Below are 25597 nucleotides of genomic sequence, written 5' to 3' on the forward strand. Positions count from 1 at the left end.
AGAACAACAGGAGAACAACAGGAGAACAACAGGAGAAACACAAGAGAACAACAGGAGAACAAAAGGAGAACAACAGGAGAACAACAAGAGAAAAACAGGAGAAACACAGGAGAACAACAGGAGAACAACAGGAGAACAACAGGAGAACAACAGGAGAACAATAGGAGAAACACAGGAGAACAACAGGAGAACAAAAGGAGAACAACAGGAGAACAATAGGAGAAACACAGGAGAACAACAAGAGAACAACAGGAGAACAACAGGAGAAACACAGGAGAACAACAACAACAACAACAACATCAACAACAACAACAGGAGAACAACAGGAGAAACACAGGAGAACAACAGGAGAACAACAGGAGAACAACAGGAGAAGCACAAGAGAACAACAGGAGAACAAAGGGAGAACAACAAGAGAACAACAAGAGAAAAACAGGAGAAACACAGGAGAACAACAGGAGAACAACAGGAGAACAACAGGAGAACAATAGGAGAAACACAGGAGAACAACAGGAGAACAAAAGGAGAACAACAGGAGAACAATAGGAGAAACACAGGAGAACAACAAGAGAACAACAGGAGAACAACAGGAGAAACACAGGAGAACAACAACAACAACAACATCAACAACAACAACAGGAGAACAACAGGAGAAACACAGGAGAACAACAGGAGAACAACAGGAGAACAACAGGAGAAACACAAGAGAACAACAGGAGAACAAAGGGAGAACAACAAGAGAACAACAAGAGAAAAACAGGAGAAACACAGGAGAACAACAGGAGAACAACAGGAGAACAACAGGAGAACAATAGGAGAAACACAGGAGAACAACAGGAGAACAAAAGGAGAACAACAGGAGAACAATAGGAGAAACACAGGAGAACAACAAGAGAACAACAGGAGAACAACAGGAGAAACACAGGAGAACAACAACAACAACAACATCAACAACAACAACAGGAGAACAACAGGAGAAACACAGGAGAACAACAGGAGAACAACAGGAGAACAACAGGAGAAACACAAGAGAACAACAGGAGAACAACAGGAGAACAATAGGAGAACAACAGGAGAAACACAAGAGAACAACAGGAGAACAATAGGAGAACAACAAGAGAACAACAAGAGAAAAACAGGAGAAACACAGGAGAACAACAGGAGAACAAAAGGAGAACAACAGGAGAACAATAGGAGAAACACAGGAGAACAACAAGAGAACAAAAGGAGAACAACAGTAGAACAATAGGAGAAACACAGGAGAACAACAAGAGAACAACAGGAGAAACACAGGAGAACAACAGGAGAACAATAGGAGAAACACAGGAGAACAACAAGAGAACAATAGGAGAAACACAGGAGAACAACAGGAGAACAACAGGAGAACAACAGGAGAACAATAGGAGAAACACAGGAGAACAACAGGAGAACAAAAGGAGAACAACAGGAGAACAATAGGAGAAACACAGGAGAACAACAAGAGAACAAAAGGAGAACAACAGGAGAACAATAGGAGAAACACAGGAGAACAACAAGAGAACAACAGGAGAAACACAGGAGAACAACAGGAGAACAATAGGAAAAACACAGGAGAACAACAAGAGAACAATAGGAGAAACACAGGAGAACAACAGGAGAACAACAGGAGAACAACAGGAGAACAATAGGAGAAACACAGGAGAACAACAGGAGAACAAAAGGAGAACAACAGGAGAACAATAGGAGAAACACAGGAGAACAACAAGAGAACAACAGGAGAAACACAGGAGAACAACAGGAGAACAAAAGGAGAACAACAGGAGAACAACAGGAGAACAACAGGAGAAACACAAGAGAACAACAGGAGAACAAAAGGAGAACAACAAGAGAACAACAAGAGAAAAACAGGAGAAACACAGGAGAACAACAGGAGAACAAAAGGAGAACAACAGGAGAACAACAGGAGAACAACAGGAGAACAATAGGAGAAACACAGGAGAACAACAGGAGAACAAAAGGAGAACAACAGGAGAACAATAGGAGAAACACAGGAGAAAAACAGGAGAACAAAAGGAGAACAACAGGAGAACAATAGGAGAAACACAGGAGAACAACAAGAGAACAACAGGAGAACAACAGGAGAAACACAGGAGAACAACAACAACATCAACAACAACAACAGGAGAACAACAGGAGAAACACAGAAGAACAACAGGAGAACAACAGGAGAACAACAGGAGAAACACAAGAGAACAACAGGAGAACAACAGGAGAACAACAGGAGAAACACAAGAGAACAACAGGAGAACAAAAGGAGAACAACAGGAGAACAACAGGAGAACAACAGGAGAAACACAGGAGAACAACAGGAGAACAACAGGAGAACAATAGGAGAAACACAGGAGAACAACAGGAGAACAAAAGGAGAACAACAGGAGAACAATAGGAGAAACACAGGAGAACAACAAGAGAACAACAGGAGAACAACAGGAGAAACACAGGAGAACAACAACAACAACAACATCAACAACAACAACAGGAGAACAACAGGAGAAACACAGGAGAACAACAGGAGAACAACAGGAGAACAACAGGAGAAACACAAGAGAACAACAGGAGAACAACAGGAGAACAACAGGAGAAACACAAGAGAACAACAGGAGAACAATAGGAGAACAACAGGAGAAACACAAGAGAACAACAGGAGAACAATAGGAGAACAACAAGAGAACAACAAGAGAAAAACAGGAGAAACACAGGAGAACAACAGGAGAACAACAGGAGAACAACAGGAGAACAATAGGAGAAACACAGGAGAACAACAGGAGAACAAAAGGAGAACAACAGGAGAACAATAGGAGAAACACAGGAGAACAACAGGAGAACAAAAGGAAAACAACAGGAGAACAATAGGAGAAACACAGGAGAACAACAGGAGAACAACAGGAGAACAATAGGAGAAACACAGGAGAACAACAGGAGAACAAAAGGAGAACAACAGGAGAACAATAGGAGAAACACAGGAGAACAACAAGAGAACAACAGGAGAACAACAGGAGAACAACAGGAGAAACACAAGAGAACAACAGGAGAACAACAGGAGAACAACAGGAGAAACACAAGAGAACAACAGGAGAACAAAAGGAGAACAACAGGAGAACAACAGGAGAACAACAGGAGAAACACAAGAGAACAACAGGAGAACAAAAGGAGAACAACAAGAGAACAACAAGAGAACAACAAGAGAAAAACAGGAGAAACACAGGAGAACAACAGGAGAACAAAAGGAAAACAACAGGAGAACAATAGGAGAAACACAGGAGAACAACAGGAGAACAACAGGAGAACAATAGGAGAAACACAGGAGAACAACAGGAGAACAAAAGGAGAACAACAGGAGAACAATAGGAGAAACACAGGAGAACAACAAGAGAACAACAGGAGAACAACAGGAGAACAACAGGAGAAACACAAGAGAACAACAGGAGAACAACAGGAGAACAACAGGAGAAACACAAGAGAACAACAGGAGAACAAAAGGAGAACAACAGGAGAACAACAGGAGAACAACAGGAGAAACACAAGAGAACAACAGGAGAACAAAAGGAGAACAACAAGAGAACAACAAGAGAAAAACAGGAGAAACACAGGAGAACAACAGGAGAACAACAGGAGAACAACAGGAGAACAACAGGAGAACAACAGGAGAACAATAGGAGAAACACAGGAGAACAACAGGAGAACAAAAGGAGAACAACAGGAGAACAACAGGAGAACAACAGGAGAACAACAGGAGAACAACAGGAGAACAATAGGAGAAACACAGGAGAACAACAGGAGAACAAAAGGAGAACAACAGGAGAACAATAGGAGAAACACAGGAGAACAACAACAACAACAACATCAACAACAACAACAGGAGAACAACAGGAGAAACACAGGAGAACAACAGGAGAACAACAGGAGAACAACAGGAGAAACACAAGAGAACAACAGGAGAACAACAGGAGAACAACAGGAGAAACACAAGAGAACAACAGGAGAACAATAGGAGAACAACAGGAGAAACACAAGAGAACAACAGGAGAACAATAGGAGAACAATAGGAGAACAACAAGAGAACAACAAGAGAAAAACAGGAGAAACACAGGAGAACAACAGGAGAACAACAGGAGAACAATAGGAGAAACACAGGAGAACAACAGGAGAACAACAGGAGAACAACAGGACAACAATAGGAGAAACACAGGAGAACAACAGGAGAACAAAAGGAGAACAACAGGAGAACAATAGGAGAAACACAGGAGAACAACAAGAGAACAACAGGAGAACAACAGGAGAAACACAGGAGAACAACAACAACAACAACATCAACAACAACAACAGGAGAACAACAGGAGAAACACAGGAGAACAACAGGAGAACAACAGGAGAAACACAGGAGAACAACAACAACAACAACATCAACAACAACAACAGGAGAACAACAGGAGAAACACAGGAGAACAACAGGAGAACAACAGGAGAACAACAGGAGAAACACAAGAGAACAACAGGAGAACAAAAGGAGAACAACAAGAGAACAACAAGAGAAAAACAGGAGAAACACAGGAGAACAACAGGAGAACAACAGGAGAACAACAGGAGAACAACAGGAGAACAACAGGAGAACAATAGGAGAAACACAGGAGAACAACAGGAGAACAAAAGGAGAACAACAGGAGAACAATAGGAGAAACACAGGAGAACAACAAGAGAACAACAGGAGAACAACAGGAGAAACACAAGAGAACAACAGGAGAACAACAGGAGAACAACAGGAGAAACACAAGAGAACAACAGGAGAACAAAAGGAGAACAACAGGAGAACAACAAGAGAACAACAAGAGAAAAACAGGAGAACAACAAGAGAACAACAAGAGAAAAACAGGAGAAACACAGGAGAACAACAGGAGAACAACAGGAGAACAACAGGAGAACAATAGGAGAAACACAGGAGAACAACAGGAGAACAAAAGGAGAACAACAGGAGAACAATAGGAGAAACACAGGAGAACAACAAGAGAACAACAGGAGAACAACAGGAGAAACACAGGAGAACAACAACAACATCAACAACAACAACAGGAGAACAACAGGAGAAACACAGGAGAACAACAGGAGAACAACAGGAGAAACACAAGAGAACAACAGGAGAACAAAGGGAGAACAACAAGAGAACAACAAGAGAAAAACAGGAGAAACACAGGAGAACAACAGGAGAACAACAGGAGAACAACAGGAGAACAATAGGAGAAACACAGGAGAACAACAGGAGAACAAAAGGAGAACAACAGGAGAACAATAGGAGAAACACAGGAGAACAACAAGAGAACAACAGGAGAACAACAGGAGAAACACAGGAGAACAACAACAACAACAACATCAACAACAACAACAGGAGAACAACAGGAGAAACACAGGAGAACAACAGGAGAACAACAGGAGAACAACAGGAGAAACACAAGAGAACAACAGGAGAACAAAAGGAGAACAACAAGAGAACAACAAGAGAAAAACAGGAGAACAATAGGAGAAACACAGGAGAACAACAGGAGAACAACAGGAGAAACACAGGAGAACAACAGGAGAACAAAAGGAGAACAACAGGAGAACAACAGGAGAACAACAGGAGAACAATAGGAGAAACACAGGAGAACAACAGGAGAACAAAAGGAGAACAACAGGAGAACAATAGGAGAAACACAGGAGAACAACAAGAGAACAACAGGAGAACAACAGGAGAAACACAGGAGAACAACAACAACAACAACAACAACAACAGGAGAACAACAGGAGAACAACAGGAGAAACACAGGAGAACAACAGGAGAACAACAGGAGAACAACAGGAGAAACACAAGAGAACAACAGGAGAACAACTGGAGAACAACAGGAGAAACACAAGAGAACAACAGGAGAACAACAGGAGAACAACAGGAGAAACACAAGAGAACAACAGGAGAACAAAAGGAGAACAACAGGAGAACAACAGGAGAACAACAGGAGAAACACAAGAGAACAACAGGAGAACAAAAGGAGAACAACAAGAGAACAACAAGAGAACAACAGGAGAAACACAAGAGAACAACAGGAGAACAACAGGAGAACAACAGGAGAACAACAGGAGAACAATAGGAGAAACACAGGAGAACAACAGGAGAACAAAAGGAGAACAACAGGAGAACAATAGGAGAAACACAGGAGAACAACAAGAGAACAACAGGAGAACAACAGGAGAACAACAACAACAACAACATCAACAACAACAACAGGAGAACAACAGGAGAAACACAGGAGAACAACAGGAGAACAACAGGAGAACAACAGGAGAAACACAAGAGAACAACAGGAGAACAACAGGAGAACAACAGGAGAAACACAAGAGAACAACAGGAGAACAACAGGAGAAACACAGGAGAACAACAGGAGAACAAAAGGAGAACAACAGGAGAACAACAGGAGAACAACAGGAGAACAATAGGAGAAAAACAGGAGAAGAACAGGAGAACAAAAGGAGAACAACAAGAGAACAACAGGAGAACAGTCTATCTGCATATTGAAGTGCGTCCGCCCGTCCATCCGTGGGAGGAGGATCTTTTGTCTTCCAAACATTTTTAATTATGACTTTTTTAAGTAAACCAAGGATTTGAAGAACATTTTTTACAGTTGTAGCGACGTGTTCAGGAGAAGAACAGACTCTTGTGAACGCTGAGGAAATATCATAGCTTCAATATAAGCTTCAAGCACCAAGTTTGACTTTAGAATCTGAAAAAGGACAATTCCAGTGTCATCCGAGCTACTTTCAATCCAAACCGCAGTGACTCTGTGACGGTGCAGAGGAGGTGTGAGGGTGCAGAGGAGGAGTGAGGGAGCAGAGGAGGAGTGAGGGAGCAGAGGAGGAGTGAGGGAGCAGAGGAGGAGTGAGGGAGCAGAGGAGGAGTGAGGGAGCAGAGGAGGAGTGAGGGAGCAGAGGAGGAGTGAGGGAGCAGAGGAGGAGTGAGGGAGCAGAGGAGGAGTGAGGGTGCAGAGGAGGAGTGAGGGAGCAGAGGAGGAGTGAGGGAGCAGAGGAGGAGTGAGGGAGCAGAGGAGGAGTGAGGGAGCAGAGGAGGAGTGAGGGAGCAGAGGAGGAGTGAGGGAGCAGAGGAGGAGTGAGGGTGCAGAGGAGGCGTGAGGGTGCAGAGGAGGAGTGAGGGAGCAGAGGAGGAGTGAGGGAGCAGAGGAGGAGTGAGGGAGCAGAGGAGGAGTGAGGGAGCAGAGGAGGAGTGAGGGAGCAGAGGAGGAGTGAGGGTGCAGAGGAGGCGTGAGGGTGCAGAGGAGGAGTGAGGGAGCAGAGGAGGAGTGAGGGAGCAGAGGAGGAGTGAGGGAGCAGAGGAGGAGTGAGGGAGCAGAGGAGGCGTGAGGGTGCAGAGGAGGCGTGAGGGTGCAGAGGAGGAGTGAGGGAGCAGAGGAGGAGTGAGGGAGCAGAGGAGGAGTGAGGGAGCAGAGGAGGAGTGAGGGAGCAGAGGAGGAGTGAGGGAGCAGAGGAGGAGTGAGGGTGCAGAGGAGGCGTGAGGGTGCAGAGGAGGAGTGAGGGAGCAGAGGAGGAGTGAGGGAGCAGAGGAGGAGTGAGGGAGCAGAGGAGGCGTGAGGGTGCAGAGGAGGAGTGAGGGAGCAGAGGAGGAGTGAGGGAGCAGAGGAGGAGTGAGGGTGCAGAGGAGGCGTGAGGGTGCAGAGGAGGAGTGAGGGAGCAGAGGAGGAGTGAGGGAGCAGAGGAGGAGTGAGGGAGCAGAGGAGGAGTGAGGGAGCAGAGGAGGAGTGAGGGAGCAGAGGAGGAGTGAGGGTGCAGAGGAGGGGTGAGGGTGCAGAGGAGGAGAGAAGAATTCCTGCTCCATCAGAGACTGAGACAATGTTTCAGCATCAACAGCTCCACCTCCTCCAGAGGATTCAGCTCCAGCTGCTCCACCTTCACCTCCACCGCCTCCAGTGAAGGACTCATCAGCACCAGCACCACAACAATCTTAAAAGGCCTCGGTGACAGGCTCGACAGCATCCCTGTCATCGCCCCTGTCATCGCCCCTGTCATCGCCCTGTCATCACCCCTGTCATCGCCCCTGTCATCGCTCCTGCCTTCAGAGCAGCCCTGGATTCCCCCTGCGACATCTACTCCCACTACAGATTCCTCACTCTTCCTCTCATCTCCACCCTCACCCAGGGCCTTCTCATCTCCACCCTCACCCAGGGGCCTTCTCATCTCCACCCTCACCCAGGGGACTTCTCATTTCCACCCTCACCCAGGGGCCCTCTCATCTCCACCCTCACCCAGGGCCTTCTCATCTCCACCCTCACCCAGGGGCCTTCTCATTTCCACCCTCACCCAGGGGCCTTCTCATCTCCACCCTCACCCAGGGCCTTCTCATCTCCACCCTCACCCAGGGGCCTTCTCATCTCCACCCTCACCCAGGGCCTTCTCATCTCCACCCTCACCCAGGGCCTTCTCATCTCCACCCTCACCCAGGGGCCTTCTCATCTCCACCCTCACCCAGGGGCCTTCACAGCCATTTTGAAAGTCTGATCAAATCAGGACTTGAGACGGCTCCACTCACGCCCAATAAAACAAGATCAAGAGTTATGTCAACACTTATCACCTCTTCCCCTGTGTCCCAGACTTAGACCCAGACTTAGACCCAGACTTAGACCCAGACTTAGACCCAGACTTAGACCCAGACTTAGACCAGACTTGGACCCAGACTTAGACCAGACTTAGACCCAGACTTAGACCCAGACTTAGACCCAGACTTAGACCCAGACTTAGACCAGACTTAGACCAGACTTAGACCAGACTTAGACCCAGACTTAGACCCAGACTTAGACCCAGACTTAGACCCAGACTTAGACCCAGACTTAGACCAGACTTGGACCCAGACTTAGACCAGACTTAGACCAGACTTGGACCCAGACTTAGACCAGACTTAGACCAGACTTGGACCCAGACTTGGACCCAGACCTGGACCCAGATTGTAAAATGGACCTCTTCCAGGACTGCTCCCGCTCCTTGGCCTCAGTTTCCTCTGGTCCAAGTCCTGGTCCAGATTCCGGTTCAGGTCCAGTCTGAGGCTCAGAGTAGTGGCTGATGGGAAATAGAGTCCTACAGTCTGAGTGCTCTGCTCGGTTGTGGGCGGAGCCTTCACTGACGCAGGAGGAGGGGCCTGAAACAGAAGACAGCCAGAGTCAGATGCCCTTCCACTACCTCACATTCCTCTGAGGCAGAACTCGGAGCTTCAGGTCGTTTCGGTTGTTGCGGCAGCTGCACAGAACATAGCTCGTTTGTTTGCTAACGGCAGGGAAAATAAGCCAGGGATGTGACCACTGAACTGTGACTGAGGTGACATTGCGGAGTGGAACCACAGACGCAATTCCATCTCTTCCTTGATTACATCTTGTAAACTATCTGGATTATTGAACTTTATGAAATGCAGAAATATTGATGGAAAGCATGATGACCAAAGTCATTGTTTAAATGTAGAAGTTTGAGACATGGGGATGGATGTACGAGTAAACAAACATTCCAAATCAATAATTACTAAAAAAAAAGAAAACTGTTTGAAATAAATTGAACTGTCGAAAAGACTTTGTTTATCACCGCAGCAAGATCGTGTTGGAGATGTGGTGTTTACAGAGGAGAGCCAAAGTGGAACAGCCAAAGTGGAAGGCGCCACACCGTGTCGTCCTCACCAGTGGAGGGACGAGAACATGGGTGCATCGCTCTCATCGGAAAGTGAGAGAAATGGCTGAACACTGAGAGACAACACAGCGGCAGATCCATATGCAACAGACGCAGGACGTGGTTTTTGTGTGCAGAGACAACAAACAAAGGCTTCAGTGCGCAAAGCATTATACTCTGCTAAAAGAATCAACAGTTATCATCATCATCACAGTGACGGCGATAATATTGGTGCTGAACACCTATATTATGCACCGGACAAACGGTAACACGTGAAAAAAGAGACAGCAAAGAGGCAAAGGTAATCTCGCCCAATCAATGTTCCAACAGATCAACATATATTGGTGTGTCACAACTGTGTATACCGGTAAAGGAAACATGAGGGAAGAAAATAAGTGAGCAACTTGATGTGAAAGATTATGAAATGTATATGTATAATTGCTATGACAGTAGCTGAAGAAACACAATGGCTCTACATGTAATGTTAATGAGATGATGAATTGAGATGGGAAATGTACCAGTTCATATGTGTCATAGGTGTGACCGAAGCGAGCAGCGGAAGAAGGTCTCTTAAGAAACCAAGAGAGGACATATGGTGGTGTGGGGACACAGTGCTGAGAGGACGTATGGTGGTGTGGGGACACAGTGCTGAGAGGACGTATGGTGGTGTGGGGACACAGTGCTGAGAGGACGTATGGTGGTGTGGACACAGTGCTGAGAGGACGTATGGTGGTGTGGACACAGTGCTGAGAGGACGTATGGTGGTGTGGACACAGTGCTGAGAGGACGTATGGTGGTATGGACACAGTGCTGAGAGGACGTATGGTGGTGTGGGGACACAGTGCTGAGAGGACGTATGGTGATGTGGGGACACAGTGCTGAGAGGACGTATGGTGATGTGGGGACACAGTGCTGAGAGGACGTATGGTGGTGTGGGGACACAGTGCTGAGAGGACGTATGGTGGTGTGGACACAGTGCTGAGAGGACGTATGGTGGTGTGGGGACACAGTGCTGAGAGGACGTATGGTGGTGTGGGGACACAGTGCTGAAAGGACGTATGGTGGTGTGGGGACACAGTGCTGAGAGGACGTATGGTGGCGGGGACACTGTGCTGAGAGGACGTATGGTGATGTGGGGACACAGTGCTGAGAGGACGTATGGTGGTGGGGACACAGTGCTGAGAGGACGTATGGTGGTGTGGGGACACAGTGCTGAGAGGACGTATGGTGGTGTGGACACAGTGCTGAGAGGACGTATGGTGGTGTGGGGACACAGTGCTGAGAGGACGTATGGTGGTGTGGGGACACAGTGCTGAGAGGACGTATGGTGATGTGGGGACACAGTGCTGAGAGGACGTATGGTGATGTGGGGACACAGTGCTGAGAGGACATATGGTGGTGGGGACACAGTGCTGAGAGGACGTATGGTGGTGTGGGGACACAGTGCTGAGAGGACGTATGGTGGTGTGGACACAGTGCTGAGAGGACGTATGGTGGTGTGGGGACACAGTGCTGAGAGGACGTATGGTGGTGTGGACACAGTGCTGAGAGGACGTATGGTGGTGTGGGGACACAGTGCTGAGAGGACGTATGGTGGTGTGGGGACACTTGTGGGACATTGTGCCTATGTATCAGAACCATACCGCAGGGTCAAGGTCGAGAGGTTAGAGGACGCTCTGGTCCCAGCAGCACCTGATACGATGTATCTGATGTTATTGGAGTGAGACGTCCCTGAGCAGTCACAGGGACAGAGCAGCAGCTTTAAGGGTTTAAGGGCTTTCCACTTGTACTTCTATATTTCTCATCACACAAAATTATAGACAGAATAAATTGTCTGTTTGTCAAATTACAGAGATTGACCAATCAGACTCAACATTTAGGACAGTAATTTGGACATGTGGACATGTGGACATGTTGTGGGCCGAGAGAAAAGGAGTGTGTTCAATGTTGAGAAATGTGCTTAACCTTTTAAGTGTAAAAGTGTCATTTTAACACAATATGAAAGACATGTTGAAAAGTGAAAAGAGTCATGTGTTTGGCATGAGACGGAGACTAATGCTTTGATAAACAGGAGGGAAATGTGATCAAATGTGAATATATGATTATATTTCTGTCATGTATTTTATCTGTATAATAGTGATATTTTATCTGCATCATTAGTCTAAGAGAAGAACAGCATGTGACAAACTGCATTTGTTTGTGAAGGTGTCGTAAAGATGGTGCAAAAAATGTTTATCCTAGGGAGGGGGGGTAACACCCCAGGGAGGAGGTGTAGCACCCCAGGGAGGAGGTGTAGCACCCCAGGGGAGTTAGGTAAACATTACCCATGCTTTATCTCTAAGGGAAAATACCGACTGTTGTAAAAGACAAGTGCCTTGATGTGAAACTGACCAATGAGAATGTGACCCGCCTATTTCATAATTTGTAATAAAACCAACCTGCAAGAGAAAAAACGTGGTGAGACCAAGGAGGGTCACCAGGCTACTTACAACAGCCTGGGTGACCCGGCCCGGCGGTTTCTCCCATGAATGCTACACAAACGTCTGACGTTTCTGTGTCGTTTCATATTCTAAGTTGAATTGTGTTCTCTGTGTGTTAAGGAATAGCATTGTTTATGTCTCATTTCATGACTGCCCCTCCCTCACCTGCCCCTCCCTCACCTGCCCCTCCCTCACCTGCCCCTCCCTCACCTGCCCCTCCCTCACCTGCCCCTCCCTCACCTGCCCCTCCCTCACCTGCCCCTCCCTCACCTGCCCCTCCCTCACCTGCCCCTCCCTCACCTGCCCTTCCCTCACCTGCCCCTCCCTTACCTGCCCCTCCCTCACCTGCCCCTCCCTCACCTGCCCTTCCCTCACCTGCCCCTCCCTCACCTGCCCCTCCCTCACCTGCCCCTCCCTCACCTGCCCCTCCCTCACCTGCTCTCACAGACCTGCCCCTCCCTCACCTTTTTGGACATTTGGACGGCTGTGTAGCCTCTGCTGTCTTTAATATTTGGACGTTATTCCATTCTCCTGACCTGATTGGCTGCAGGCCTTTCTGTGGGCGGGGCTTTGAAGCCACAGTAAGAGCAGAAAAGGGCGGTGCTGCCTCTGAAAGCTCCACATCTTCTACAGGGGACAATCTCCCTCTGTCTGCCACAGGGGACAATCTCCCTCTGTCTGCCACAGGGGACAATCTCCCTCTGTCTGCCACAGGGGACAATCTCCCTCTGTCTGCCACAGGGGACAATCTCCCTCTGTCTGCCACAGGGGACAATCTCCCTCTGTCTGCCACAGGGGACAATCTCCCTCTGTCTGCCACAGGGGACAATCTCCCTCTGTCTGCCACAGGGGACAATCTCCCTCTGTCTGCCACAGGGGACAATCTCCCTCTGTCTGCCACAGGGGACAATCTCCCTCTGTCTGCCACAGGGGACAATCTCCCTCTCACAAAGGACACAGCTGGAGACGAGTGGAGAGTTGACAGCGCCGCATGGACACAAGACTGGAGCCTGCAACCAACAAAAGAGTGAGAATGTGACAGAACTAAACCAGGACTAAACCAGGACTAAACCAGGACTAAACCAGATCTAAACCAGGTCTGAACCAGGACTAAAGCAGGACTAAACCAGGACTAAACCAGGACTAAACCAGGACTAAAGCAGAACTAAACCAGGACTAAACCAGGACTAAACCAGGACTAAAGCAGAACTAAACCAGGACTAAACCAGGACTAAACCAGGACTAAAGCAGATCTAAACCAGGTCTGAACCAGGACTAAAGCAGGACTAAAGCAGAACTAAACCAGGACTAAACCAGGACTAAACCAGGACTAAACCAGATCTAAACCAGGTCTGAACCAGGACTAAAGCAGGACTAAACCAGGACTAAACCAGGACTAAACCAGGACTAAAGCAGAACTAAACCAGGACTAAACCAGGACTAAACCAGGACTAAACCAGGTCTGAACCAGGACTAAATCAGGACTAAAGCAGGACTAAACCAGGACTACACCAGGTCTAAACCAGGACTAAACCAGGTCTGAACCAGGACTAAAGCAGGACTAAACCAGGACTAAATCAGGACTAAAGCAGGACTAAACCAGGACTAAACCAGGACTAAACCAGGACTAAACCGGGACTAAACCAGGACTAAACCAGGACTAAACCAGATCTAAACCAGGACTAAAGCAGGACTAAACCAGGACTAAATCAGGACTAAAGCAGGACTAAACCAGGACTAAACCAGGACTAAACCAGGACTAAACCAGGACTAAACCGGGACTAAACCAGGACTAAATCAGGACTAAAGCAGGACTAAACCAGGACTAAACCAGGACTAAACCAGGACTAAACCGGGACTAAACCAGGACTAAACCAGGACTAAACCAGATCTAAACCAGGTCTGAACCAGGACTAAAGCAGGACTAAACCAGGACTAAACCAGGTCTAAACCAGGACTAAAGCAGAACTAAACCAGGACTAAACCAGGACTAAACCAGGACTAAACCAGGACTAAAGCAGAACTAAACCAGGACTAAACCAGGACTAAAGCAGGACTAAACCAGGACTAAACCAGGACTAAACCAGGACTAAACCAGATCCAAACCAGGACTAAATCAGGACTAAACCAGGACTAAACCAGGTATAAACCAGGTCTAAACCAGGATTAAACCAGGACTAAACCAGGACTAAACCAGGACTAAAGCAGGACTAAACCAGGACTAAACCAGGACTAAACCAGGACTAAAGCAGGACTAAAGCAGGACTAAAGCAGGACTAAACCAGGACTAAACCAGGTCTAAACCAGGTCTAAACCAGGTCTAAACCAGGTCTAAACCAGGTCTAAACCAGGTCTAAACCAGGTCTAAACCAGGTCTAAACCAGGACTAAACCAGGACTCACAGACAGGTGCAGGGAGCTCTGGGGGCGGAGCTGAGGGGTGAGTGGAGCATCACAGACGAAACATGAATCTGAGCGAATGGGAACCAGAGCCCGACAAAACACACACGACATCGTCTGAAAGAGAGAATCATCTTTTATACCAAACTATTCTATTTATATCATCAGAACAAACACCTCCACCTCCTTTATGTGCTTTACACGGCCCCCACTGCTCCTCCCTGGACCACACGTGTCCTGGACCACACGTGCCCTGGACCACACGTGTCCTGGACCACACGTGTCCTGGACCACACGTGTCCTGGACCACAGGTGCCCTGGACCACACGTGTCCTGGACCACACGTGCCCTGGACCACACGTGCCCTGGACCACATGTGTCCTGGACCACATGTGTCCTGGACCACACGTGCCCTGGACCACACGTGCCCTGGACCACACGTGTCCTGGACCACATGTGCCCTGGACCACACGTGTCCTGGACCACACGTGTCCTGGACCACACGTGTCCTGGACCACACGTGCCCTGGACCACACGTGTCCTGGACCACACGTGTCCTGGACCACACGTGTCCTGGACCACATGTGCCCTGGACCACACGTGCCCTGGACCACAGGTGCCCTGGACCACATGTGTCCTGGACCACACGTGCCCTGGACCACACGTGCCCTGGACCACACGTGTCCTGGACCACACGTGTCCTGGACCACACGTGTCCTGGACCACAGGTGCCCTGGACCACACGTGTCCTGGACCACACGTGCCCTGGACCACACGTGCCCTGGACCACATGTGTCCTGGACCACATGTGTCCTGGACCACACGTGCCCTGGACCACACGTGCCCTGGACCACACGTGTCCTGGACCACATGTGCCCTGGACCACACGTGTCCTGGACCACACGTGTCCTGGACCACACGTGTCCTGGACCACACGTGCCCTGGACCACACGTGTCCTGGACCACACGTGTCCTGGACCACACGTGTCCTGGACCACATGTGCCCTGGACCACACGTGCCCTGGACCACAGGTGCCCTGGACCACATGTGTCCTGGACCACATGTGTCCTGGACCACACGTGCCCTGGACCACACGTGTCCTGGACCACACGTGTCCTGGACCACACGTGTCCTGGACAACATGTGTCCTGGACCACACGTGCCCTGGACCACACGTGTCCTGGACCACACGTGTCCTGGACCACACGTGCCCTGGACCACACGTGTCCTGGACCACAGGTGCCCTGGACCACACGTGTCCTGGACCACACGTGCCCTGGACCACACGTGCCCTGGACCACATGTGCCCTGGACCACACGTGTCCTGGACCACACGTGTCCTGGACCACATGTGTCCTGGACCACATGTGCCCTGGACCACACGTGTCCTGGACAACATGTGCCCTGGACCACACGTGCCCTGGACCACACGTGTCCTGGACCACACGTGTCCTGGACCACACGTGTCCTGGACCACAGGTGCCCTGGACCACACGTGCCCTGGACCACACGTGCCCTGGACCACACGTGCCCTGGACCACATGTGCCCTGGACCACACGTGTCCTGGACCACACGTGTCCTGGACCACACGTGCCCTGGACCACACGTGTCCTGGACCACACGTGTCCTGGACCACACGTGCCCTGGACCACACGTGTCCTGGACCACAGGTGCCCTGGACCACACGTGTCCTGGACCACACGTGCCCTGGACCACACGTGCCCTGGACCACATGTGCCCTGGACCACACGTGTCCTGGACCACACGTGTCCTGGACCACACGTGTCCTGGACCACACGTGCCCTGGACCACACGTGTCCTGGACCACACGTGTCCTGGACCACATGTGTCCTGGACCACATGTGCCCTGGACCACACGTGCCCTGGACCACAGGTGCCCTGGACCACATGTGTCCTGGACCACATGTGTCCTGGACCACACGTGCCCTGGACCACACGTGTCCTGGACCACACGTGTCCTGGACCACACGTGTCCTGGACAACATGTGTCCTGGACCACACGTGCCCTGGACCACACGTGTCCTGGACCACACGTGTCCTGGACCACACGTGCCCTGGACCACACGTGTCCTGGACCACAGGTGCCCTGGACCACACGTGTCCTGGACCACACGTGCCCTGGACCACACGTGCCCTGGACCACATGTGCCCTGGACCACACGTGTCCTGGACCACACGTGTCCTGGACCACACGTGTCCTGGACCACACGTGCCCTGGACCACACGTGTCCTGGACCACACGTGTCCTGGACCACATGTGTCCTGGACCACATGTGCCCTGGACCACACGTGCCCTGGACCACAGGTGCCCTGGACCACATGTGTCCTGGACCACATGTGTCCTGGACCACACGTGCCCTGGACCACACGTGTCCTGGACCACACGTGTCCTGGACAACATGTGTCCTGGACCACACGTGCCCTGGACCACACGTGTCCTGGAGCACACGTGCCCTGGACCACAGGTGCCCTGGACCACATGTGCCCTGGACCACACGTGCCCTGGACCACAGGTGCCCTGGACCACACGTGTCCTGGACCACACGTGCCCTGGACCACACGTGTCCTGGACCACACGTGTCCTGGACCACATGTGTCCTGGACCACACGTGTCCTGGACCACACGTGTCCTGGACCACACGTGTCCTGGACCACATGTGTCCTGGACCACACGTGTCCTGGACCACTTTCTTTTGTCAGAAGTAAAGTTAAATTTGATGATTGTTGGAATCGGGGGAAAAGTGAAAAATAAATAAATAAAAGACTTTATTACTCAGCGGTTGAGAAAGACGGGGTGCAGTACCTGTGTTCTCTCTGCAGGGGGCGCTGCAGGAGGGAGAGCACTGAGTCCAGCGCCGCACAAAGAACAAAAAACAGCCGCAGGATCTGAAGGTCTGAGGCCGAGACACTCTGTACACCTGCAAGGACCAGACACAGTTCTGATGATGACTCCACTCTGCACATATTATATATATATATATATATATATATATATATATACATACACATTATATTCACTACAAATACATGTTTGGTTTGTTTTGGGGCTTTAGGAACGGTGCTTCATCTGCCTGGAAGAACTGGTTCTCCTCCTGAAGAACCGGTTCTCCTCCTGAAGAACCGGTTCTCCTCCTGAAGAACCGGTTCTCCTCCTGAAGAACCGGTTCTCCTCCTGAAGAACCGGTTCTCCTCCTGAGTGTGTCTCTCTCCTTCACGTGGAACTCCTCCAGGTTTATACTTTTTCGAGAGGTTTTGTAGTTTTTCGTGCAGAAGGAGGAGCTAAGGACAGAAGGAGGAGCTAAGGACAGAAGGAGGAGCTAAGGACAGAAGAAGGAGCTAAGGACAGAAGGAGGAGCTAAGGACAGAAGGAGGAGCTAAGGACAGAAGGAGGAGCTAAGGACAAGGTCTAAGGTATAAGTCCCTATGGACAGTTTAATCACCTCCTCCATTATTGATGTATTTATTTATTTGTCTATGGGAGGTTTTGTTTATAGATCTTCTACTGAAAGTGTTTTTTAAACTTCCTGTAAATGATCTGTCCTTTTCCTCTGGATCTACTGCGTTGCAACAATGAAATTTCCCCATGTGGGACAATAAAGGATGATCTCATCTTATCTTATTATGTTAATGGACAATTGGAAATAAACCTTTTCCGGTTATGAACAGCTGTAAGTATGAACAGCTGTAAGTATGAACAGCTGTAAGTATGAACAGCTGTAAGTATGAACAGCTGTAAGTATCAGTGGAAGTGTTTGGATTAAGCTTCATGTGATTTTTAAACTCCGCGGCTGAAACTCTGAAAAGTGCAAATATTGAGCCCAAAATACTCCAGAAACATTTTGGGTTAAACAAGAGCTCCTACTGGAGAACTGACCAAAGGTCACACAAGAGCTCCTAATGGAGAACTGACCAAAGGTCACACAAGAGCTCCTACTGGAGAACTGACCAAAGGTCACACAAGAGCTCCTACTGGAGAACTGACCAAAGGTCACACAAGAGCTCCTACTGGAGAACTGACCAAAGGTCACACAAGAGCTTGAGACCCTTTTTTCTGTGGCCTGTTTTTGGACAGGCAATGTAGAAGAGCAGCGTTTGGAGCGAATAAGGACCCGTGTGATGGAATAAATGAGAAGTAAAGTGGAAGGGCATCTGGCTCACAGGAGAAAGTCGGTCTCTCTCTGGATCCGGTTCTTCTGAGTCCGACTCAAGGTCTTCAGGAAAGTCTGAAACACAAAGAAGTCATCAAAAGGAAGCTGAGGCAGAGGGTCACCAGCCTGACCAGAGGGTCACCAGCCTGACTAGGTCATACAGAGTCTAAAGGTCATACAGAGTCTAAAGGTCATACCGAGTCTAAAGGTCATACCGAGTCTTCTGGTCTGAGGACACCTGGAGGAGGACGTCTCTTCAGCTTCAGATCTGGAAGAAAAACTCACCAATTTGTCTCAGTTTATCGTCAGGACGACTAAAGGGAAAGTCCAACCCACTCGTCCACTCATGCATGTCCCAGGACGACTAAAGGGAAAGTCCAACCCACTCGTCCACTCATGCATGTCCCAGGACGACTAAAGGTAAAGTCCAACCCACTCGTCCACTCATGCATGTCCCAGGACGACTAAAGGGAAAGTCCAACCCACTCGTCCACTCATGCATGTCCCAGGACGACTAAAGGGAAAGTCCAACCCACTCGTCCACTCATGCATGTCCCAGGACGACTAAAGGGAAAGTCCAACCCACTCGTCCACTCATGTATGTCCCAGGACGACTAAAGGGAAAGTCCAACCCACTCGTCCACTCATGCTTGTCCCAGAACGACTAAAGGGAAACTCGTCCAACCCACTCGTCCACTCATGCATGTCCCAGGACGACTAAAGGGAAAGTCCAACCCACTCGTCCACTCATGCATGTCCCAGGACGACTAAAGGGAAACTCGTCGAACCCAATCGTCCACTCATGCATGTCCCAGGACGACTAAAGGGAAAGTCCAACCCACTCGTCCACTCATGCATGTCCCAGGACGACTAAAGGGAAACTCGTCCAACCCACTCGTCCACTCATGCATGTCCCAGGACGACTAAAGGGAAACTCGTCCAACCCAATCGTCCACTCATGCATGTCCCAGGACGACTAAAGGGAAACTCGTCCAACCCACTCGTCCACTCATGCATGTCCCAGGACGACTTAAGGGAAAGTCCAACCCACTCGTCCACTCATGCATGTCCCAGGACGACTAAAGGGAAACTCGTCCAACCCACTCGTCCACTCATGCATGTCCCAGGACGACTAAAGGGAAACTCGTCCAACCCACTCGTCCACTCATGCATGTCCCAGGACGACTAAAGGGAAAGTCCAACCCACTCGTCCACTCATGCATGTCCCAGGACGACTAAAGGGAAAGTCCAACCCACTCGTCCACTCATGCATGTCCCAGGACGACTAAAGGGAAAGTCCAACCCACTCGTCCACTCATGCATGTCCCAGGACGACTAAAGGGAAAGTCCAACCCACTCGTCCACTCATGCATGTCCCAGGACGACTAAAGGTAAAGTCCAACCCACTCGTCCACTCATGCATGTCCCAGGACGACTAAAGGGAAAGTCCAACCCACTCGTCCACTCATGCATGTCCCAGGACGACTAAAGGGAAAGTCCAACCCACTCGTCGACTCATGCATGTCCCAGGACGACTAAAGGGAAAGTCCAACCCACTCGTCCACTCATGCATGTCCCAGGACGACTAAAGGGAAAGTCCAACCCACTCGTCCACTCATGCATGTCCCAGGACGACTAAAGGGAAAGTCCAACCCACTCGTCCACTCATGTATGTCCCAGGACGACTAAAGGGAAAGTCCAACCCACTCGTCCACTCATGCTTGTCCCAGAACGACTAAAGGGAAACTCGTCCAACCCACTCGTCCACTCATGCATGTCCCAGGACGACTAAAGGGAAAGTCCAACCCACTCGTCCACTCATGCATGTCCCAGGACGACTAAAGGGAAACTCGTCCAACCCAATCGTCCACTCATGCATGTCCCAGGACGACTAAAGGGAAAGTCCAACCCACTCGTCCACTCATGCATGTCCCAGGACGACTAAAGGGAAACTCGTCCAACCCACTCGTCCACTCATGTATGTCCCAGGACGACTAAAGGGAAAGTCCAACCCACTCGTCCACTCATGCATGTCCCAGGACGACTAAAGGGAAATTCGTCCAACCCACTCGTCCACTCATGCATGTCCCAGGACGACTAAAGGGAAACTCGTCCAACCCAATCGTCCACTCATGCATGTCCCAGGACGACTAAAGGGAAACTCGTCCAACCCACTCGTCCACTCATGCATGTCCCAGGACGACTTAAGGGAAAGTCCAACCCACTCGTCCACTCATGCATGTCCCAGGACGACTAAAGGGAAACTCGTCCAACCCACTCGTCCACTCATGCATGTCCCAGGACGACTTAAGGGAAACTCGTCCAACCCACTCGTCCACTCATGCATGTCCCAGGACGACTAAAGGGAAACTCGTCCAACCCACTCGTCCACTCATGCATGTCCCAGGACGACTAAAGGGAAAGTCCAACCCACTCGTCCACTCATGCATGTCCCAGGACGACTAAAGGGAAAGTCCAACCCACTCGTCCACTCATGCATGTCCCAGGACGACTAAAGGGAAAGTCCAACCCACTCGTCCACTCATGCATGTCCCAGGATGACTAAAGGGAAAGTCCAACCCACTCGTCCACTCATGCATGTCCCAGGACGACTAAAGGGAAAGTCCAACCCACTCGTCCACTCATGCATGTCCCAGGACGACTAAAGGGAAAGTCCAACCCACTCGTCCACTCATGCATGTCCCAGGACGACTTAAGGGAAAGTCCAACCCACTCGTCCACTCATGCATGTCCCAGGACGACTAAAGGGAAAGTCCAACCCACTCGTCCACTCATGCATGTCCCAGGACGACTAAAGGGAAACTCGTCCAACCCACTCGTCCACTCATGTATGTCCCAGGACGACTAAAGGGAAAGTCCAACCCACTCGTCCACTCATGCATGTCCCAGGACGACTAAAGGGAAACTCGTCCAACCCACTCGTCCACTCATGCATGTCCCAGGACGACTAAAGGGAAAGTCCAACCCACTCGTCCACTCATGCATGTCCCAGGACGACTAAAGGGAAACTCGTCCAACCCACTCGTCCACTCATGTATGTCCCAGGACGACTAAAGGGAAAGTCCAACCCACTCGTCCACTCATGCATGTCCCAGGACGACTAAAGGGAAACTCGTCCAACCCACTCGTCCACTCATGCATGTCCCAGGACGACTAAAGGGAAAGTCCAACCCACTCGTCCACTCATGCATGTCCCAGGACGACTAAAGGGAAACTCGTCCAACCCACTCGTCCACTCATGTATGTCCCAGGACGACTAAAGGGAAAGTCCAACCCACTTGTCCACTCATGCATGTCCCAGGACGACTAAAGGGAAACTCGTCCAACCCACTCGTCCACTCATGCATGTCCCAGGACGACTAAAGGGAAAGTCCAACCCACTTGTCCACTCATGCATGTCCCAGGACGACTAAAGGGAAACTCGTCCAACCCACTCGTCCACTCATGCATGTCCCAGGACGACTTAAGGGAAACTCGTCCAACCCACTCGTCCACTCATGCATGTCCCAGGACGACTAAAGGGAAAGTCCAACCCACTCGTCCACTCATGCATGTCCCAGGACGACTTAAGGGAAACTCGTCCAACCCACTCGTCCACTCATGCATGTCCCAGGACGACTAAAGGGAAAGTCCAACCCACTCGTCCACTCATGCATGTCCCAGGACGACTAAAGGGAAAGTCCAACCCACTCGTCCACTCATGCATGTCCCAGGACGACTAAAGGGAAAGTCCAACCCACTCGTCCACTCATGCATGTCCCAGGACGACTAAAGGGAAAGTCCAACCCACTCGTCCACTCATGCATGTCCCAGGACGACTAAAGGGAAAGTCCAACCCACTCGTCCACTCATGCATGTCCCAGGACGACTAAAGGGAAAGTCCAACCCACTCGTCCACTCATGCATGTCCCAGGACGACTAAAGGGAAAGTCCAACCCACTCGTCCACTCATGCATGTCCCAGGACGACTAAAGGGAAAGTCCAACCCACTCGTCCACTCATGCATGTCCCAGGACGACTAAAGGGAAAGTCCAACCCACTCGTCCACTCATGCATGTCCCAGGACGACTAAAGGGAAAGTCCAACCCACTCGTCCACTCATGCATATCCCAGGACGACTTAAGGGAAAGTCCAACCCACTCGTCCACTCATGCATGTCCCAGGACGACTAAAGGGAAACTCGTCCAACCCACTCGTCCACTCATGTATGTCCCAGGACGACTTAAGGGAAAGTCCAACCCACTCGTCCACTCATGCATGTCCCAGGACGACTAAAGGGAAAGTCCAACCCACTCGTCCACTCATGCATGTCCCAGGACGACTAAAGGGAAACTCGTCCAACCCACTCGTCCACTCATGCATGTCCCAGGACGACTAAAGGGAAAGTCCAACCCACTCGTCCACTCATGCATGTCCCAGGACGACTAAAGGGAAACTCGTCCAACCCAATCGTCCACTCATGCATGTCCCAGGACGACTAAAGGGAAAGTCTAACCCACTCGTCCACTCATGCATGTCCCAGGACGACTAAAGGGAAACTCGTCCAACCCACTCGTCCACTCATGCATGTCCCAGGACGACTAAAGGGAAAGTCCAACCCACTCGTCCACTCATGCATGTCCCAGGACGACTAAAGGGAAACTCGTCCAACCCAATCGTCCACTCATGCATGTCCCAGGACGACTAAAGGGAAAGTCCAACCCACTCGTCCACTCATGCATGTCCCAGGACGACTAAAGGGAAAGTCCAACCCACTCGTCCACTCATGCATGTCCCAGGACGACTAAAGGGAAAGTCCAACCCACTCGTCCACTCATGCATGTCCCAGGACGACTAAAGGGAAACTCGTCCAACCCACTCGTCCACTCATGCATGTCCCAGGACGACTAAAGGGAAAGTCCAACCCACTCGTCCACTCATGCATGTCCCAGGACGACTAAAGGGAAACTCGTCCAACCCACTCGTCCACTCATGCATGTCCCAGGACGACTTAAGGGAAACTCGTCCAACCCACTCGTCCACTCATGCATGTCCCAGGACGACTAAAGGGAAACTCGTCCAACCCACTCGTCCACTCATGCATGTCCCAGGACGACTAAAGGGAAAGTCCAACCCACTCGTCCACTCATGCATGTCCCAGGACGACTTAAGGGAAACTCGTCCAACCCACTCGTCCACTCATGCATGTCCCAGGACGACTAAAGGGAAAGTCCAACCCACTCGTCCACTCATGCATGTCCCAGGACGACTAAAGGGAAACTCGTCCAACCCACTCGTCCACTCATGCATGTCCCAGGACGACTAAAGGGAAAGTCTAACCCACTCGTCCACTCATGCATGTCCCAGGACGACTAAAGGGAAAGTCTAACCCACTCGTCCACTCATGCATGTCCCAGGACGACTTAAGGGAAACTCGTCCAACATTATCGTTGTGAATGAGTGAAGCTCGTGCAATTTCCGCCACATTCCATCAACATTTTGATGGAATGTGCTTTTACGCACTCCCTCTGGGTCGTTTGCCAGAAAAAGCTGAAATTTGGTGAAAATGGTGTAAAGGGGTGTGGCCTTTCATGGTCTCTGTGCGGCGAAGCCACAAAATATAGCCAGAATTTCAAAACATTTGATCAAATTTGATTCCATTTGCACATACAAAGTCCAGATTGTGTCAATTTGGTATCAGTTGTTAAATTGTTTGACCTGAACCAACCTGAAATGAAATAATTGAATTCGGCACGTTAGCGCCCCTAGAGTTTAAGGAAATTTTATATGAGGAGCAAAAAAAATGTTTTCCAATTTGTACGAAATTTGGCACAAAATTCTATTTTGGCGTACTTATCAAAAAAGTCGATGAGACCCATGTCGTATTTCTTATGGCCTCCCATGTTATTCCAATGGGAATTTGGCCAAAAGTATGACATTTTAACACATTTACACTTTATACTTTGACAAACTCTTCTGGGGCATTTTCCTCTGTACATTTTTCAAGAAATTGTCCAATTAGATTTTTTTGTTTGCCGATATTTGATCTCTGAAAACCTATTTCTTTGTTCTTTTTTTTTTTTTTTTTTTTGCAAAATGATATTTAATTTTTTTTTAAAAAGAATTGAAAAATGTCTGGTTGTTCTTTACCTCCACAGGAAGTAGGCTTCTCGGGACAGGAAGTGCCTCTTGAGCTCCGCAGGAAGGAGGGCGAGGCCAGAGTGACACTTTCAGTGGTCACAGGCATCAGAGGAGGGCTGTGATTGGTTGGATCAGGAGTCGAGTCTGTGACGTCATCAACCAGGAAAAACTTCGTCACCGTCGAACTCTGTCTGAAATCACTGACAGAGACTTTGTTTGGACCCGGTTCTGATTTGGTTCTGGCCTGGTTTAGACTTGGTTTAGTCCTGGTTTAGTCCTGGTTTAGTCCTGGTTTAGACTTGGTTTAGTCCTGGTTTAGACCTGGTTTAGACTTGGTTTGGACCTGCTTTAGTCCTGGTTTAGACCTGGTTTAGTCCTGGTTTAGACCTGGTTTAGTCCTGGTTTAGACCTTGCTTAGTCCTGGCTTTAGTCCTGGTTTAGTCCTGGTTTAGACCTGGTTTAGACCTGCTTTAGTCCTGGTTTAGACCTGGTTTAGTCCTGCTTTAGTCCTGGTTTAGTCCTGGTTTAGTCCCGGATTAGACCTGGTTTAGTCCTGGCTTAGTCCTGGTTTAGTCCTGGTTTAGACCTGGTTTAGACCTAGTTTAGTCCTGGTTTAGACCTTGTTTAGTCCTGGTTTAGTCCCGGATTAGACCTGGTTTAGTCCCGGATTAGACCTGGTTTAGTCC

The 25597-nt window shown here is 49.6% G+C and overlaps 1 protein-coding gene across 1 annotated transcript in view; it reads right to left on the reverse strand.

The window, feature by feature from the left end:
* dzank1 (double zinc ribbon and ankyrin repeat domains 1) overlaps nucleotides 1–25055 on the reverse strand; it is a gene marked incomplete at its 5' end in the record, with an annotated part of 40394 nt that extends 15339 nt beyond the window's left edge. Inside the window, 7 exons of the mRNA XM_072459847.1 lie at nucleotides 9028–9205; nucleotides 12737–13210; nucleotides 14603–14716; nucleotides 17426–17540; nucleotides 18781–18845; nucleotides 18986–19038; nucleotides 24921–25055. Coding sequence (XP_072315948.1) covers nucleotides 9028–9205; nucleotides 12737–13210; nucleotides 14603–14716; nucleotides 17426–17540; nucleotides 18781–18845; nucleotides 18986–19038; nucleotides 24921–25055 — 1134 coding nt within the window. The remainder of the gene's footprint in view (nucleotides 1–9027; nucleotides 9206–12736; nucleotides 13211–14602; nucleotides 14717–17425; nucleotides 17541–18780; nucleotides 18846–18985; nucleotides 19039–24920) is intronic.
* Nucleotides 25056–25597: the final 542 nt, after the last annotated feature.

Source organism: Eucyclogobius newberryi, unplaced genomic scaffold, assembly GCF_026437365.1.
Source record: "Eucyclogobius newberryi isolate DKJ021-1_F unplaced genomic scaffold, fEucNew1.0.hap1 SCAF_281, whole genome shotgun sequence".
NCBI lineage: Eukaryota > Metazoa > Chordata > Actinopteri > Gobiiformes > Gobiidae > Eucyclogobius > Eucyclogobius newberryi.